General features: G+C 43.1%; 1 protein-coding gene across 3 annotated transcripts; it reads right to left on the reverse strand.

Moving 5' to 3' along the window:
- Positions 1-2,781: 2,781 nt before the first annotated feature.
- On the reverse strand, positions 2,782-17,308 carry HENMT1 (HEN methyltransferase 1). Of its 3 annotated transcripts, XM_012751710.3 has the most exons (8): positions 16,862-17,308; positions 15,861-15,956; positions 14,076-14,189; positions 12,058-12,173; positions 10,938-11,072; positions 5,562-5,741; positions 4,397-4,574; positions 2,782-3,660 (listed from the first exon to the last, which is right to left on the reverse strand). In XM_012751710.3, the coding sequence occupies exons 2-8, from the start codon at positions 15,879-15,881 to the stop codon at positions 2,977-2,979; spliced, it is 1,428 nt and encodes a 475-aa protein (XP_012607164.2). In that variant the 5' UTR covers positions 15,882-15,956; positions 16,862-17,308; the 3' UTR covers positions 2,782-2,976. The 3 variants fall into 3 exon arrangements, with proteins under 3 accessions (XP_012607164.2, XP_012607167.2, XP_075856042.1); XM_012751713.3 differs by lacking the exon at positions 5,562-5,741; XM_075999927.1 differs by lacking the exons at positions 5,562-5,741; positions 16,862-17,308 and having other exon boundaries at positions 15,861-16,313.
- Between the last annotated feature and the right edge of the window lie 1,087 nt (positions 17,309-18,395).

Consider the following 18,395-nt stretch of genomic DNA (forward strand, 5'->3'; position numbering starts at 1 on the left):
TTTATGTGATTAAAAAACTATTCTCTTCCTTGGCCGGGTGAGGTGGCTCACACCTGTAATCCTAGCACTCTGGGAGGCCAAGGCGGATGGATTGCTCAAGGTCAGGAGTTTGAAACCAGCCTGAGCAGGAGCGAGACCCCGTCTCTACTAGAAAGAAATTAATTGGACAACTAAAAATATATATACAAAAAATTAGCCGGGCGTGGTGGTGCATGCCTGTGGTCCCAGCTACTCGGGAGGCTGAGGCAGGAGGATCACTTGAGCCCAGGAGTTTGAGGTTGCTGTGAGCTAGGCTGAAGCCACGGCACTCACTCTAGCCTGGGCAACAAAGCGAGACTCTGTCTCAAAAAAAAAAAAAAAAACTATTCTCTTCCAGAATCCCTTCATCCTCTCCCATCTAATCAAATCCTCTTTCCATTGACTTTTTTCAGACAGGGTATCAATCTGTTGCCCAAGGTGGAATGTAGTGGCATCGTAGCAGCTCACTATTGTAGCCTCAAACTCCTGGGCTGAAGGATCCTGCCACCTCAGCTCTCTGAGTAGATGAGACACTGGCATGAGCCACGAGCACCCAGCCTCATCTACTTAATAATTAAGGTTCAAACTTGAGAATAACTGTCCCCAGGCAGCTTTTCCCAGGAACTGACTCTGCACCAGCATTGCCATTCAGATTAGGATATTCCAGTTGTGCCACAAACGGGTTGCTTGCCACAATGTCCCTTTTCCTCTTGTTCTTTGGCAGACCACCAAGTAGGCACATGGCCTACCTGGATAAGATTACACTTTCAGGCTTCCCTTGCTGCTATGTGTGCCCCTAAGATTTCATTCTGGTCAATAGCAAGAAACAGGAAGTGCCAAGAACAACTTGCAGCAAACATTACCAGACAGCTGCCACATGCCCTTTGTCCCACTTTTCCTTTATGTTTTAGAATATGCAAGTGGTAGCTAAAGCTCAAACCTCTTTGTCCCAAGATGCATGCTAAGTATGCCACAATAAGTGACACTTGACATCTAGGTCCCTAAGATGGCAGAGCCAATATGCCTGTCAGTTTACCTCTGGACATTTCTCCCATTTGTACTACCATTCCAACTGCAACCAGAAAGCTCCTGGATAAGAAGTCACTCAAAAAAAAAACATAAGGCCGGGCGCGGTGGCTCACGCCTGTAATCCTAGCTCTCTGGGAGGCCGAGGCGGGCGGATTGCTCAAGGTCAGGAGTTCAAAACCAGCCTGAGCAAGAGCGAGACCCCGTCTCTACTATAAAAATAGAAATAAATTAATTGGCCAACTGATATGTATATAAAAAATTAGCCGGGCATGGTGGCGCATGCCTGTAGTCCCAGCTACTCGGGAGGCTGAGGCAGAAGGATCGCTCGAGCCCAGGAGTGTGAGGTTGCTGTGAGCTAGGCTGACGCCACGGCACTCACTCTAGCCTGGACAACAAAGCGAGACTCTGTCTCAAAAAAAAAAAAAAAAAAAAAACATAGACTGAGGCCGGGCACGGTGGCTCATGCCTGTAATCCTAGCACTCTGGGAGGCCGAGGTGGGCGGATTGCTCAAGGTCAGGAGTTCGAAACCAGCCTGAGCAAGAGCCAGACCCTGTCTCTACTATAAATAGAAAGAAATCAATTGGCCAATTAATATATATAGAAAAAATTAGCCGGGCATGGTGGCACATCCCTGTAGTCCCAGCTACTTGGAAGGCTGAGGCAGGAGGATTGCTTGAGGAGTTTGGGGTTGCAGTGAGCTAGGCTGAAGGAAGCCATGGTACTCACTCTAGTCTGGGCAACAAAGCGAGACTCTGTCTCCAAAAACAAAACAAAAACAAAAAACGTAGACTGCCCAGGAGCAGTGGCTCATGCATAATCCTAGCACCCTGGGAGGCCAAGGCGGGAGGATCCTGAGACCAGCCTGAGCAAGAGTGAGACCCCATCTCTACTAAAAAAAAATAGAGGCCGGGCGCTGTGGCTCACGCCTGTAATCCTAGCTCTTGGGAGGCCGAGGCGGGCGGATTGCTCAAGGTCAGGAGTTCGAAACCAGCCTGAGCAAGAGCGAGACCCCGTCTCTACTATAAATAGAAAGAAATTAATTGGCCAACTGATATATATATAAAAAATTAGCCGGGCATGGTGGCACATGCCTGTAGTCCCAGCTACCCAGGAGGCTGAGGCAGAAGGATCACTCGAGCCCAGGAGTTTGAGGTTGCTGTGAGCTAGGCTGACGCCACGGCACTCACTCTAGTCTGGGCAACAAAGCGAGACTCTGTCTCAAAAAAAAAAAAAAAATAGAAATTAGCTGGACAACTAAAAAATATACATATATTTAAAAAAATTAGCCGGGCATGGTGGCACATTCTTCTAGTGCAGAGGCTGAGGCAGGAGGATTGCTTGAGCCCAGGAGTTTGAGGTTGCTGTGAGCTAGGCTGATGCCACAGCACTCTAGCCCAGGCAACAGACTGAGACTCTGACTCAAAAAAAAAAAGTGGACAGTAGTTACATCATGAAGAGGTCTCTATGCCCTGCAAACACCTGCATCCCTGTTTGGTGTGATGTTTTAGGTTAAGTATTGCCTGGAACAGAATTTGGCCCAAAGGAGATACAAAATCCTAGAAAGATTTTTTAAAGCTACTTCTACCCCCTTGGTAAAGACTTTAAACAGCATATTTCATAACTCTTAATAATGTCACACCCAAGTAATGGCTCTAATAAAAATAAGTTCAAAATTAAGACATTACCGTATCCAATTACTTTATTCTTGGAAAAAAATCAAAGAAAATGTCCAGTTTCAAAAAAAAGCACACCCTTGTTGAACCCTCGTATCTTTCTCAGGGCTTACAGCAGTCTGTCTGTAAGCCAAGATTTGTCCACCAGCTTTAAACTTGGACATGCATACTAAAACTTTAAAAACATTACTTGAACTACAACTACATAAGAAGTTCAAACGAAATTCTGAGCCCAAATATCAAAGATCCTGAATCTCAGGATATAAGGATAGCTCCGGGCTCATCTCCAGGCTCATCTCCGGGCTCATCTCCGGGATGATAATCACAATCAGGATAATCATCACCGTCAGGATAATCATCACCACCATCAGGATAATCATCACCACCATCAGGATAATCATCACCACCATCAGGATAATCAACATCACCATCAGGATAATCATCACCATCAGGATAATCATCACCATCAGGATAATCATCACCATCAGGATAATCGTCACCATCAGGATAATCATCGGAATAATCATCGGGTTCAGGAGGATCGTGCAGGTCAATCGCCACTGCAGAACCATCGCTGCTCAAAGTTCCGGAGTCAGCAAGGACTGACCTAATTCTTTCTTCGCTAACACCTAAGTGGTGCAGCCTGACATAAGCAGGGAGCCTTTGCAGGGGCACATAGAACTTATCTTTAACACTGAAGGGCTTAGCAGACGCCTCTATCCTAGCTTTTTCAGCTTCTGTATAGAGTTGTCCCTCCCATAGCATGGGGGCCAATAAGCGAGGGTCTGACTCGTTACTCGGTTCCCTGCCCTCCTCCTGTTCCTTCAGCCCACGCAGATATTCCATTCGCATGATTTTCACTTGTTTGCACACTTCACTAACCACCGTGGTCTTGAAGTATTTTTCCTGCTGCAGACTTGGGAATGAGATTGTAACAACCTAAAGGGGGGAAAAACAAAACACTTACAACAGGAGAATTTTCAAAGCCATCACTAACTCTAACATAAGAAATTGACTAAATATACATATTAGACACATGTCAGATTCCTACCATTTACTATCGTCAATTCCTCAGTTGTAATGGGAATCCAACAACTGATGTGTGGACATTAGCTATCTGATTTGCTAATTCTAATAATGTCCACCATCTCCCAGCCAGGTTTCTACTAATTCACACTAACCCAACATTCCTACTTATCACAGGAAAAACGGAGAAAAAAAGAAAAATGGTTCAGTTAAAAGGAAAAAGATCTTTTTCATGACACTTCTTGAAACCAAAAGGATCTGAAATGTTTGAAGGCTCAAGTCTAATAGTCATTCCCTGAGACTTCGCTGGGGAAGAAGTCTTGCTGGCATTCCTCCTTAGTGCTGATAAACCTAACAGATTACAAAGAGGTTGCTGCAGTACTGCTTTGAAGTCTTCTGAGACAACTCCAGCAGATCATTCCTGAAACATTCTTTGAGGCAGGGCAAAGGATAGGTGGTCTCAAAAGGATGCCGTAGACCAACCCTGCCAACAGTCATGGGGCCTGAAGGATTCTCCTTGGTGGAGCCACAAAACATAAGGTCATTTATACTCATCTCTACTTTGGGGACTTTTACCCAAAAAGAGTTCACCATCCTAATAAATGCACTTCCTGCCCCGATAGCTGCCTCACAGAGAAAGAACACTCACAGGCTTATAAACATGCTGTTCACGCTGCTCTGAAGCACACGACTCGGCTGCCTTTGCCCCGTTTTTCCGAAAGATGCCAATCTGGGTACAGAATCCAACACTCTCAGCTCCAGCTGGTGGTTCTCCCACACCAGTAAACTCCACAGAGTAACTATAGGTCTCTGCCACGCGTAAAGCCCTGGAATCAAAAACAAGGAGAGAAATCTTAGAGCTATTTGTTAAATAAACAATGATTTCTGGTCAGCTGTACAGTATAAGATGAAAAACACAATGAACTAAAATGCTCATAAAGTTACAAATTTCAACACCACCATATCATGGCGTTTGCTGTATTTATTTCTGTGAAAGAGTTCAGGCAATGATATAGTGTCAGTTTCCAAGTTACCACAAGAGTATGGGAGAAAAGGAAAGTTATAGGGAAGGGTGTAGGTTAGGGGTGGACAAGGAGACTACAAGGGCTACAACCCAACTACTTATTTGGGTTCGCAATGACACCAGACAGAAAAAATGACCGGCCCTCAGGAGATATCCCTGGGCAGGGGCATGAGGCTCTTTCTCAGCCCCAAACCTTCCTCCTTGTCCATCTCTGTGCCAACACTACAGTACCTTCACATAAAAGGTACCTGGTGGCCACACCCCTTTTCCATACCTGTCCCAAATGTGATGGTTCCTTATGACCTCACTACATGCTAAGTCACGCATTAAAAAATCAATTTTTTTTTTTTTTTAGACAGAGTCTTGCTTTGTTGCCCAGGTTAGAGTGAGTGCCATGGCATCAGCCTAGCTCACAGCAACCTCAGACTCCTGGGCTCAAGCGATCCTCCTGCCTCCACATCCCAAGTAGCTGGGACTACAGGCATGCACCACCATGCCCGGCTCATTTTTTCTATATATATTAGTTAGCCAATTAATTTCTTTCTATTTATGAGACAGGGTCTCGCTCTTGCTCAGGCTGGTTTCGAACTCCTGACCTTGAGCAATCTGCCTGCCTCAGCCTCCCAGAGTGCTAGGATTACAGGCGTGAACCACTGCGCCCAGCCTGGTAATCAATTTTATTGGAAAAATTATATATATTAAATATACACATGAAGATTTGCTTCCTAGGATTTTAAACTCTAGTAAGATCCCTCCCCCCCAAAAAAAATAAAATCCCTAATGAACTTACCAACTCTGGAATTCCTTCCTACTCCACTCAAATTTATGATCAAAGTCTCTTACAGTCACTACTTCAAATAGGGGATTGAAGTCAGAGTTTGGTGTGCTGATGACAACCATGGATGGAGACAGGTACCCAAATACCACTTCAGGAAATTTGGCCAGATCGTCTGGATTCAAATGTTCTATTCTAAAATAGTCAAATGGGAAGAGTATAAAATCCAGTTTCACTTGCACCCATTTTTCTAATTGACTTAAAACAATCTCCAACTCTACATAAGAGCTTAAATGGCCTAAGAACAATTACTCATACATTCTCATCCTTTCCAACCCCCAACTCCACCCATCCCTTATCCAGCTAAGGTCCATTTCCGTACTCTATGGTCTTATTATCAATAGTGCCAAAAGGTACCTGAGCTTCTACCTCCCAACAACACTTTTATGGTATTCTTGTCAAAAATGCATACCCTAAGTCTAATAATGAGTTAGCAGACAAACCCATAAGGGAGGGGGTGGGGCACTCTACAAGACAATTAGCATGTATTCTTCAGAAATCAAGGGCAAAGAAGAGAAAGCAGAAAGATTGAGCAAACCTGCTTCAGATTAAGGGAGCCCAAACCACCACTGACAACTGATTGTCACTGCTATCCTGAACCATTTTAAACTATAGCTAAATTTAAATAGCTGTAGAGGCCAGGTGAAGTGGCTCACACCTATAATCCTAGCACTCTGAGAGGCCGAAGAGGGCGGATTGCTCAAAGTCAGGAGTTCGAAACCAGTCTGAGCAAGAAATTAATTGGCCAACTAAAAATATCTAGAAAAAATTAGCCGGGCATGGTGGCACATGCCTGTAGTCCCAGCTACTTGGGAGGCTGAGGCAGTAGGATTGCTTGAGCCCAGGAGTTTGAGGTTGCTGTGAGGTAGGCTGACGCCATGGCACTCTAGCCCGGGTAACAGAGTGAGATTCTGTCTCAAAATAAATAAATAAATAAAAATATAAAAAATAAATAAACAGCTGTAGAAAAACATTACTGGAATTAATGATTTTTGAGTATGGACTATAGATTAGGTAATAGTGCTGTATCAAAGTTAAATTTCCTAATGTGGCCGGGCACGGTGGCTCATGCCTGTCCGGAGGCAGAGGCAGCAGGATTGCTTGAGCCCAGGAGTTTGAGGTTGCTGTGAGCCAGGCTGACACCACAGCACTCACTCTAGCCTGGGCAACAAAGCAAGACTCTGCCTCAAATAAATAAATAAATAAATAACCTAATGTACTGGGGTTATGGTAATAAGTCTTTGTTCTAGAAAATATATACTGAGGTATTTGGGGATAAAGGGACACAATGTCTTCAACCTGCTCTCAGATGGTTCAGATGAACAATAATGTAAAAAATTATATTTAAAAAAAATAAATGGGGTCAAATGGTGAATCTGAGTGAACAACATGTGAGAATCTCTTGTACCATTAAATTATATAAAAACTAAATGCCGGCTGGTCACGGTAGCTCACGCCTGTAATCCTAGCACTCTGGGAGGCCGAGGCGGGAGGATCGCTCGAGGTCAGGAATTCGAAACCAACCTGAGCAAGAGCCAGACCCCGTCTCTACTATAAATAGAAAAGAAATTGATTGGCCAACTAATATATAGAGAAAAAATTAGCCAGGCATGATGGCGCATGCCTGTAGTCCCAGCTACTCGGAAGGCTGAGGCAGCAGGATTGCTTGAGCACAGGAGTTTGAGGTTGCTGTGAGCTAGGCTGGCACTCACTTCTAGCCTGGGCTACAAAGTGAGACTCTGTCTCAAAAAAAAAAAAAAAACTAAATGTCAAAGGCTAGGTGCGATGGCTCACGCCTATGATCCTAGCACTCTGGGAACCGAGACGGGTGGATTGCTCAAGGTCAGGAGTTCAAAACCAGCCTGAGCAAGAGCGAGACTCCGTCTCTACTATAAATAGAAAGAAATTAATTGGCCAACTAAAAATATATAGAAAAAAAATAACGGGGGTTGGAGGGGTGTGGTCACAATGGGGTAGTAAAAAACAGATATTTGAGATGGTGGAAATGTTCTGTTCCCTGGCTGAGGTAAAGGTTATATTAAACTATGTTAAAATTCATAGACATATAGCCTCCATATAATATTAATTTCACTGTATTTTCAATGGATTTTAAAAATAAAGTCAAAAAACACAGTTGGGGGAAATGTCTGCTCTTATAGTCACAAGACTCATTCTAACATAAGAAAGCATATAGGCCAGTGGCTCACATATAGAAAGCATATAGGGCAGTGGCTCAACCGGTAAACCTAGCATTCTGTGAGGCCAGAGGATTCCTTGAGTTCAGGAGTTCAAGACCCGCCAGAGCAAGAATGAGACCCCATCTCTACTGAGAAAATAGAAATTAGGACGGGTGTGGTGGCTAACTCCTATAATCCTAGCACTCTGGTAGGCTGAGGCGGGTGGATCGCTTGAGGTCAGGAGTTTGAGACCAGCCTGAGCAAGAGCAAGACCCTGGCTGTACTAAAAAAAAAAAACAAAATAGAAAGAAATTAATTGGACAACTAAAAATACATAGAAAAAATTATCAGGGCATGGTGGCACATGCCTGTAGTCCCAGCTACTCGAGAAGCTGAGGCAGAAGGATCGCTTGAGCCCAGGAGTTTGAGGTTGCTGTGACCTAGGCTGACGCCACAGCACTCTAGCCTGGGCAACAGAGTGCGACACTGTCTCATAAAAACATCATAAAAAAAAAAAAATGGTAAAGAAGTTGAAAATATAGTTAAGTTATAGGACAAGTACTACGAGACTGATTAGACTTAAATAATTCACGTAATAACACACCAAATGCTCAAAAGGACTTATCTGGACATAAATAAACATAATGACCTAGGATGGAGTAGGGTTCCCTGGCATGAAACTCGGTTTAAATGAAAATCACCAGGGCTGGCAGAGTAGTGTAAGGTAGAATACTGTGAAAAAGATTAGCTACAATGAATTATGTGCTAAACAGGAGATGCAGAACAAGTTTCAGGATTTAAACACAACTGATGAAAAAAAGATATCATACATGGTACAAAAAATACAATTTGGAAAAAATTTTATTAGATGATTTCTCATTTAATAAGACTATAGAGGAATGGGAGAAAATATTTGTAAATCATAAATCTTATAAGGGATTAATATCTGGAAAATATCAAGAACCCCTAAAATTCAACAATAAAAAACTTAATTTAAAAAGGGCAGAAGGATTTTTTTTTTTTTTTTGAGACAGTCTCACTTTGTTGCCCATGCTAGAGCGAGTGCCGTGGTGTCAGCCTATCTTGCAGCAACCTCAAACTCCTGGGCTCAAGTGATCCTTCTGCCTCAGCCTCCCAAGTAGCTGGGACTACAGGCATGAGCCACGATGCCTGGCTGATTTTTTTGTATATATATTAGTTGGCCAATTAATTTCTTTCTATTTATAGTAGAGACGGTGTCTCGCTCTTGCTCAGGCTGGTTTCGAACTCCTGAACTTGAGCAATCCACCCGCTTGGGCCTCCCAGAGTGCTAGGATTACAGGCGAGAGCCACCATGCCCGGCCGGGCAGAGGGATTTTTATTAATTTTTTTTTTTTTTTTTTTTTTTTGAGATGTGAGGAATGAGAAAAGGGCAGAAGGATTTTGATAGACATTTCTCCAAGTAAGATACACAAATTGCCATTAGGCATATGAAAAGATGGTCATTACCATGATCATTAAGGAAATGCAAATGAAAATCATAATAAGATACTATATCTCAAACCTATCAGGTAGGCTACTATGAAAATGGAAAATAGTAAGTGCTGGTGAGACTAGAGACTTGAATGTACGTGTTTTCCCATAATGGCTAATTCACATTCTCAACAGTTTATAAAAGTTTTTCTCCACATCCTTGCCAGAATTTGTCACTTGTCTTTTTAATAACCACCATCCTAATTGGGGTGAGATAATCTCACTGTGGTTTTGATTTGCATTTCCCTTATGATTAGCAATTCTGAGTATTTTTTCATAACCCTGTTGGCCATTGGTATATCCTCTTTTGAGAAGTATCTATTCCAATCCTTTGCCCATTTATTAGTTTTACTATTGAGTTCTTTATATATTCTGGACATTAGTTCCTTAAAGATGAATACTTTGCAAACATTTTATGTTGTTATTTCAAGCCCTTAGTTTCCTTTCTAAAAAACTAAGCAAAAGCTTTAGTTTTACATAGTCCCGTTTTCTCTTTTTTGTTGCCTGTTTTTTCTGTAATCTTACCATAAAATCTTTGCCTAGATCAGTGTCCTAAATAAAGCATTTCCCTATGTTTTCTAATAGTTTTATAGTTTCTGGTCTTATATTTATGTCTTTAATCCATTGAGTTTATTTTTGTATATGTTGAGAGATAGTGGTCTAGTTTCATTCTTCTGCATAGCTATCCAGTTTTTCCAACACCATTTACAGAAGAGGGTATCCTTTCCCCAATTTATGTTCTTGATGCCTTTGGCTGTGAAGATGTGGATTTCTGGGGTTTCTATGCTGTTCCATCGGTCTATGTGTCTGTTTTTACACCAATACCATCTTCTTTAGTTGCTACCACTTTGTAGTATATCTTGAAGTCAGGAAGTGCAATGCCTCCAGGTTTTAAATTGAATTGTTTTAATGGGTGCAAAGGGCCATATGTATAACCTACCCTTAATTGGCTCAGGAAAAACTGAAAGGAGGGAAAAGGGGAGAAGAGAAGGTAAAATGAGGGAGAAGGGTACACATGTACAAATGATAAAGGAAATGGGGTATCTGGCTAAAGGATATATGGGTGTCCTTGGAAATAATATATATATATATATATATTATATATATATATATTTTTTTTTTAAGACAGAATCTCGCTTTGTTGCCCAGACTAGAGTGCCGTGGCGTCAGCCTAGCTCATGGCAACCTCAAACTCCAGAGCTCAAGCAATCCCACTGCCTCAGCCTCTCTAGTAGCTGGGACTACAGGCATGCGCCACCATGCCCAGCTAATTTTTTCTATATATATTAGTTGGCCAATTAATTTCTTTCTATTTATAATAGAGACGGGGTCTCGCTCTTGCTCAGGCTGGTTTCGAACTCCTGATCTCAAGCAATCCGCCCGCCTCGGCCTCCCAGAGTGCTAGGATTACAGGTATGAGCCACCTCGCCCAGCCAGAACTATATATTTTTTGCAATTCATCTGTATAATTGAAATTGCCACGTAAAATGTTGAAATGGGAAAGTAAAATGATATTCCAAACTGATGAGCAATTTTCTTTACAAATATCATGACAAAGACCTAAGTATTAACACTAAGATTATTGAGTCTTAATTCTTTCAGATTTTCCAAATTATATAGCATAAGTCACTTTAAAACTTACAATTCAATGCATGTTATCATGTCGAATCCAAGCAAACGAGAGTCTCTCTCCACAACAGACCCTTGATACAATATAATAGTCAATTCCAGCTCTCGGGGGAACAAGCGTTGTGTGATGTAGGGTCGCAGATAATACCTGCAAATGAATTTTTACAAAAGAGCCATTGTGAACACAGCCTATTTAGAAATTCTCAATAGCTATAGAAATCAGATACCCCATACAATTATATTCTACCTACACTGATGTGATCTGACATTACTTGTTTTCCTTGTCTTGATGTATTAAAAACCAGGATCAGGTGGAGCATGGTGGCTCACACCTATAATCCTAGCACTCTTGGGAGGCCAAGGCGAGTGGATCATTTGAGCTCAGGAGTTAGAGACCAGCCTGAGCAAGAGCAAGACCTTCGACTCTACTAAAAATAGAAAAAATTAGCAGGACATGGTGGTACATGCCTGTAGTCCCAGCTACTTAGCAGGCTGAAGCAGAAGGATCACTTGAGCCCAGGAGTCTGAGGTTGCTGTGAGCTTTTAGCCCAGGCAACAGAGTGAGACTCTCAAAAAAAACAAAAACAAAACAGGATCAGTGATTTTCAGATTGTTCTTAAGAAGAAAAACATTCCTGAAACAATCAGAAATCAAATATATATACTGTATATACAAGATAGAGGAGAAATGCTCTGCTTCAACACAGAATAGGAGATAAGTGTGTTCTGGGGCATTTTAATACCTGTTATAAATTATTGTGCCTTTTGCTGTGAGCTAGGCATTCCAGGGTACTCTAGCCCAGGCAACCAAGCAAAGACTGTCTCAAAACAAAAACAAACCCAAAAGTTGTGTCTGGCATTAAAGTGACAAGATTTTGCCATCTTAAATTGACTTTGAATTGCTTTGACTATGGACTTAATTGAGGCTTTAAGTTGGAACAAACAAAATACAGGCACTATACATGCAGTATACAACCAATTAGTGCTAAGGCAAAGCCTGATTATTCAGTGAGCTGGGAGAATCCAATAGCCCCACTCTTTTAAAATATGTTTTATAAAATCAACTTTCTCTAAGTGTAATTAATAATGCCACTAGTTTAAGACTAATGCATTAATTCAGAAACTAGATATTACCCATCCATTTCTAAATTGTGCTCATCCTTGATATCCACTCCAACAAGCAATTCAATGCATGACAATTTTTTCAACTGCCTTAAGAGTGAAGCATCACCACATCCCAGGTCTGCAACCTGTATGAGACAAAATGTTATTTCAAAGACATTTGTAGCCAGAGAAGTATAATCAAAAACTTTGGAGGGGGAGAGAAGTGAATATTGGTCATAAAACGCTTACATAGGACATTTTTGGTGAACCAGTGTACATAAAAACAAATGAGATGCTGGGCCCAGTGGCTCATGCCTGTGAATCCTAGCACTCTGGGAGGCTGAGAAAGGAGCATTGCTTGAGCTCAGGAGTTTCAGACCAGCCTGAGCAAGAGCAAGACCCCCACCTCTACTAAAAATAGGAAGAAATTAATTGACCAACTAAAAATATATAGAAAACATTAGCCGGGGCCAGGCATGGTGGCTCACACCTGTAATCCTAGCACTCTGGGAGTCCGAGGTGGGTGGATCGCTCAAGGTCAGGAGTTTGAAACCAGGCTGAGCAAGAGCGAAACCCTGTCTCTACTAAAAATAGAAAGAATATTAATTAGCCAACTAAAATATATAGAAAAAATTAGTTGGGCATGGTGGCGCATGCCTGTAGTCCCAGCTACTCGGGAGGCTGAGGCAGAAGGATTGCTTGAGCCCAGGAGTCTGAGGTAGCAGTGAGCTAGGCTGATGCCATGGCACTCTAGCCTGGGCAGAGTGAGACTATCTAAAACAAAAAAAGGGAAAAAAAAATTTGAGACTTAATAAGCCTGTGGGAAAATAGGTATTTCTATTTGATCAAAGGAAAATAGAAAAAAAACAGTATTCCAGAATAATTGTTATTGTCTGTATTGGCCTAATGAGAATTTGGTACACAAATTGTGTTTTCCCATTCAGAATCAGAACTTAAGTCTTAAATATTCTAAGCATCATATTTTAGAAAAAGCAAAGCTTTCTAAAACTCTGCTTTCATTCAATTCTCACACATAGAAGACAGTCATTTCTTATTTGATGAATCCATTACATCAAGCCATATGAAATTCCATATTGAACTCTGCACTGCCACAAAAGCAATTTTTAAGTGAATTCAGGAGCCTAGTTAGCTACAAATATGTAAACAAACACCTCCACCTTTGTGTGCAAGTATATAAATAGTAGTGGTGCAGTTAAAATAAAGGAAGCCTTCACACACAGGAATCTTCAAAGTTTTCAACACTAAGCAGAAAAACAAACCTTTCATCTAGAAATTCAGCTTATCAGCATCTGGTCTACCTCCAGATCCATCCATTAGTATGGTAACCAGGTCTGTATGGATATTATATGAAAGCATGACTTGCCTCTGAAGTTGGCTGAGTAGGTCCATCCCGTAATCTAAAAAGAGCCCATGGCTACAATACCCAGCTTGCCTGATAATCTAATTCTAGGAAAGTGGAACCTACAAGATCACATCCAACTGAAAAATAAATCAAGATTTCCTTCTTCACATTTGAATCTGGCAACACTAAATTCTATCTGAGCTGGGCTACAAGAGTCTACCTGCTTTGGGATCCAGGAAAGGGCTCACTGCAAAGAACCACCCTGCCCCATAAGACTCAGATAAGATTCCTTGTGTTGCCATTCCTTGCCTCAAATGATTACCACAACTACTTGTCCCCACTGATTACTAGGAAGAAAATTCCCTTTTTAATCATACTTTAAGAAAACTTTCCTTTCTTCCCCAGGCCTTTGAACTTTGGCCCAAGGAAACAAACGGCACCTCTTTCAGGTCCCCCAGAATATTCTACCATCTTTCTATTCCACTCTTTCATCCCACTTCCTCACTACTTTCTAGCTTTGTTCAATTCTCTGGTAAAAGAAAAACCTTTTTTATTGAACTCTTGAGATACTTGTGATCTTATAGCCTATTGCAAAAATCCCTTTGAAAAAGACTCTATTGCTGCATTTCACAAACCACTTCATGAGACAGTCTCAGTAATTAATTGTTTGGAAAGGAATACGTACCTTCTTGGGTTCATAACGATACACTAAATCTTCAACAAACCGGTACCGCTGTTTGTATAATTGAGGGTAAAACTGAATTACTGGCACGCTGGGAATTTCAACTTCACTTTCGCACTGGAAGATCAAACAAAAAGGGGTCCTAAATCATGCCTGACTTAAGAAATTTAAAAAGGCCGGGCACCATGGCTCATGCCTATAATCTTAGCACCCTAGGAGGCCGAGGCAGGCGAATCACTCAACCTCAGGAGTTCCAAACCAGCCTGAGCAAGAGTAAGACCCCCGTCTTCTCTACTATAAATAAAAAGAAATTTGGCCGGGCGCGGTGGCTCACGCCTGTAATCCTAGCACTCTGGGAGGCCGAGGCGGGCGGATTGCTCGAGGTCAGGAGTTCGAAACCAGCTCTGAGCAAGAGTGAGACCTCGTCTCTACTATAAATAGAAAGAAATTAATTGGCCAACTAATACATATATAGAAAAAATTAGCCGGGCATGGTGGCACATGCCTGTAGTCCCAGCTACTTGGGAGGCTGAGGCAGGAGGATTGCTTGAACCCAGGAGTTTGAGGTTGCTGTGAGCTAGGCTGACGCCACGGCACTCACTCTAGCCTGGGCAACAAAGTGAGACTCTATCAGGAAAGGAAAGGAAAGGAAAAGGAAAAGGAAAAGGAAAAGGAAAGGAAAAAGAAAGGAAAGGAAAAGGAAAGGAAAGGAAAGGGAAAAGGAAAAGAAAAGAAATTAGTTGGCAAACTAAAAATATATAGCAAAAATTAGCCAGGCCTGGTTGGGAGGCTGAAGCAGGAAGATTGCTTGAGCCCAAGAGTTTGAGGTTGCTGTGAGCTAGGCAGATGACATAGCATCTCTACACCAGGCAACAGAGTTAGTCTGTCTCAAAATTAAAAAAAAAAAAATTTAATTATAATATAAAATATATATTCACATGCTCAAGTTACTCCAAACAATTTTCTCAATAATGAAACTGAATATCCATTTTAAAATTAAAAAATTAAGTTAGGCCGGGCGAGGTGGCTCAAGCCTGTAATCCTAGCACTCTGGGAGGCCGAGGGGGGCGGATTGCTCGAGGTCAGGAGTTCGAAACCAGCCTGAGCAAGAGCAAGACCCCGTCTCTACTATAAATAGAAAGAAATTAATTGGCCAACTAATGTGTATATATATATATATATATATATATATATATATAAATTAGCCGGGCATGGTGGTGCATGCCTGTAGTCCCAGCTACTCGGGAGGCTGAGGCAGCAGGATTGCTTGAGCCCAGGAGTTTGAGGTTGCTGTGAGCTAGGCTGACGCCACGGCACTCACTCTAGCCTGGGCAACAAGCGAGACTCTGTCTCAAAAAAAAAAAATTAAGTTAAAATTTAATGTTTCAGTTTCATTATGTTTCAAGTGCCCAATTGCCACGTGTACCTTCTGGAAAGGAAGAATCTACCACCTAGGTACTCCACATGTGGCTTACAACCCAGTGCCCTCTTCACCTGGAAACTTCACAGAAACAAAATCTTGGGTCTCACCCTGAAACCTTCAAACTCAATATGCAGTTTAACAAAGCCCCCCTGGCGATCCATATGCACTTTTACATTGGACAAACACTAAGTGGAGTAGTTTTAAAGTAGATTTTGCTACTTTAACAAGTCATTATAATAAAACTGTTCTTTATATGCACCAAATGTGGTTATTTCTGTATATCCTTGATTAGCTCAACCAACACCTCAGCAAATGCTAGCATCTAAATGTGATGACTCCTAAGAAGTTGAAATGAATGCCATTACCTGTGTTTTTTTTTCTTCCATTTTGTTGCCAAGTTTGGTTGAAAGAAATTTGCAGATTTATCCTCCAAGCTCTATTTGAAATCAGTAGCGACCAGTCTGTAAATATAAAACATCTGTTTTGTAAAGAAGAGAGACACCTGGAGGAATTAGCTTCCTAGTTCAGTAGGGAAGAGAAAGAACAGGCTTTCTCCCTTCCCTTTACAAAATGTTATCATTTAACTCACAGAATTTATCCAGACATTAGTAAACAGGCTCAGAAAGCATAACTTTTCAGTATGTCAAACTCAGCTAAGTACAGTAACACCCATCCTTTCATTTCACTATTAGTTCAAGTTGATACAAATCGAACAATATAAGGGGTTCTGCTTATTAAATTGCTAAGACCCTCAACCTCATTCAAATTGCTTTCAGTAACTTTCACACATCATCAAAATAAAATTGCCAGGGGAAAATTGTCCTTAATACTTGATAAACTGGCCAGGCACAGTGGCTCACGCCTGTAATCCTAGCACTCCGGAAGGCCAAGGCGGGAGAATTGCCGGAGCTCAGGAGTTTCAGACCAGCCTGAGCAAGAGGGAGACCCTGTCTCTACTAAAAATAGAAAAATTAGCCAGGTGTGGTGGCGCGTGCCTGTGGTCCCAGCTACTTGGGAGGCTGAATCAGGAGAATCGGTTCAGCCCAGGAGTTTGAGGTTTCTGTGAGCTACGCTGACGCCACAGCACTCTTAGCCCGGGCGACAGACCCAGACTGTCACGAAAACATAAGAAAAAAAAAAAAAAGCAAAATACTTGCTAAGCTAAAGATGCTCCAACACATTGAATTCACTCACAGACTTGAATTTAAATTTAGTTTCCCTAATGCACACTTGTCTCTATCAACTACAATTGAGTCTGAAATCTAGGCAACACGTCCATCACCTAACGTCTAGCTCGCATTAAGAAATGCTGCTCACTGGAACCAACGTGTCCATCTACACAAGCCCGAGCCGTAGCGCACATCACCTGCGAGTAGGAAGCAGGTCGAAGCGGGAAAAGCGAAGCGCCGCGTAGACAGCCGTGCCGGTGCAGCAGCTGTATTTAACCCCGGGCCCCGCCCCGAAGCCCGCGGCCGCACCTGCCGGCCCACACCTGCGCCTCGGCTTGCCCGCAGGCGCGCCCGGCTCGAGCGCCCTCAGGGTCCGGCCTTGGCGCCTGGAGCCCCGCCGAGCGCCCCGCTCCATGCTCGCAGGCTCCGGGCTCCCAGGCGTCGGTTTTGCGCCTCCTAACGGCCGCGGTGGCGCATGCCCCCGGGCCATTTTCTAGGTTTTCGTCCGAACCTCGGCGAGGACCGCCACGCCCGCCCCGCCACATTCGGGCTGGCGCGCGGCCGCCACTCGGCCTGGCCCGGCGCTGCGACGATCGCGCGCAGGCGGCGCCGCTCCGAGCGCGTCCTCGGGCCGCGAGCCTGGGGTTCCTGGCGCTCCCGGTGCGCGGCGAAGGGCGACAACGGTCCCGGCCGATGGGAGGCGGCGGGACAAACAGCCGCGCTCAGCGCGAGCTGAGCCCACTAGCGGCTGCTGTCCGAATCGGCCGCCACCCGGATGCCAAACAATCCCCAAGGGCCTTAAGGGACTCTAGGCTGGGTAGAGTTGGGCCGGTGACACCCCAGCTCAGAAAAACGTTCTTTCAGCTCCCAGCCCTGCCCCCCCCCACTTGTTCACCCGGGAGTGCAGTGGATGAAACTGTCATCTCTTACAAAAGTTACTGTGTCCTGCCCTTACGTTTGGAGATTCTCCTTGACACTGTCTATCTAAATGTGTGCTTTCGTTCCTGTATGTGATGGGAGAGTGCAAGCAGGGTAGGGGGAGCGGCCCAGCTGCCTCCTTAGGGGAAAAAATGTCGCCCCATTTTTCTATTTTAAAAGGTTCTAGAGCTGGATTAACTTCTGGGTCTGTACTCAAAAAAGAATTGAAGGCCCGGCATGGTGGCTCACACCTGTCATCCTAGCCCTCTGGGAGGCCAAGGTGGGAGGATGGTTTGAGCTCAGGTGTTCAAGACCAGCCTGACCAAGAGGGAGACCCGGTTTCTACTAAAAATAGAAAGAACTTAATTGGCCAACTAAAAATATATAGAAAAAAATTAGCCGGGCATGGTGGCACATGCCTGTAGTCCCAGCTACTCAGGAGACTGAGGCAGGAGGACTGCTTGAGCCCAGGAGTTTGAGGTTTCTGTGAGCTAGGCTGATGCCACAGCACTCTAGCCTGGTGAACAGAGTGAGACTCTGTCTGAAAGGAAAAAAAAAAAAAAAAGAATTGAAACCTGGGACTTGTAGATGTGTTTATACACTAAAGTTCATAGCAATATTACTCACAGTAGCCAAAAGGCAGAAACAATCCAAGTGTCCATGAGTGGATGAATGATAAACGAAACACAGTGTGGACATACAATGGAATATTCAGCTTTTAAAAAGAGTGAAATTCTGACATTTGCTACAACACGGATGAACTTTGATGACATATGCTGAGTGATATAATCAATCACAAAAGGACAAATATTG

The sequence above is a fragment of the Microcebus murinus genome, chromosome 2 (assembly GCF_040939455.1).
Source record: "Microcebus murinus isolate Inina chromosome 2, M.murinus_Inina_mat1.0, whole genome shotgun sequence".
NCBI classification, from domain to species: Eukaryota; Metazoa; Chordata; class Mammalia; order Primates; family Cheirogaleidae; genus Microcebus; species Microcebus murinus.

Excerpts from the sequence above, each read along its gene's own strand:
- HENMT1 (XM_012751710.3), bottom strand. The coding sequence starts at position 15,881 with ATGGAAGAAAAAAAAACACAG. Across the intron at positions 11,073-12,057 it reads CACAATTTAGAAATGGATGG|GTATTATCTGCGACCCTACA; the intron begins GTAATATCTAGT and ends ATTCATTTGCAG. Across the intron at positions 5,742-10,937 it reads ATGATAACATGCATTGAATT|AATAGAACATTTGAATCCAG; the intron begins GTAAGTTTTAAA and ends TGACTATTTTAG.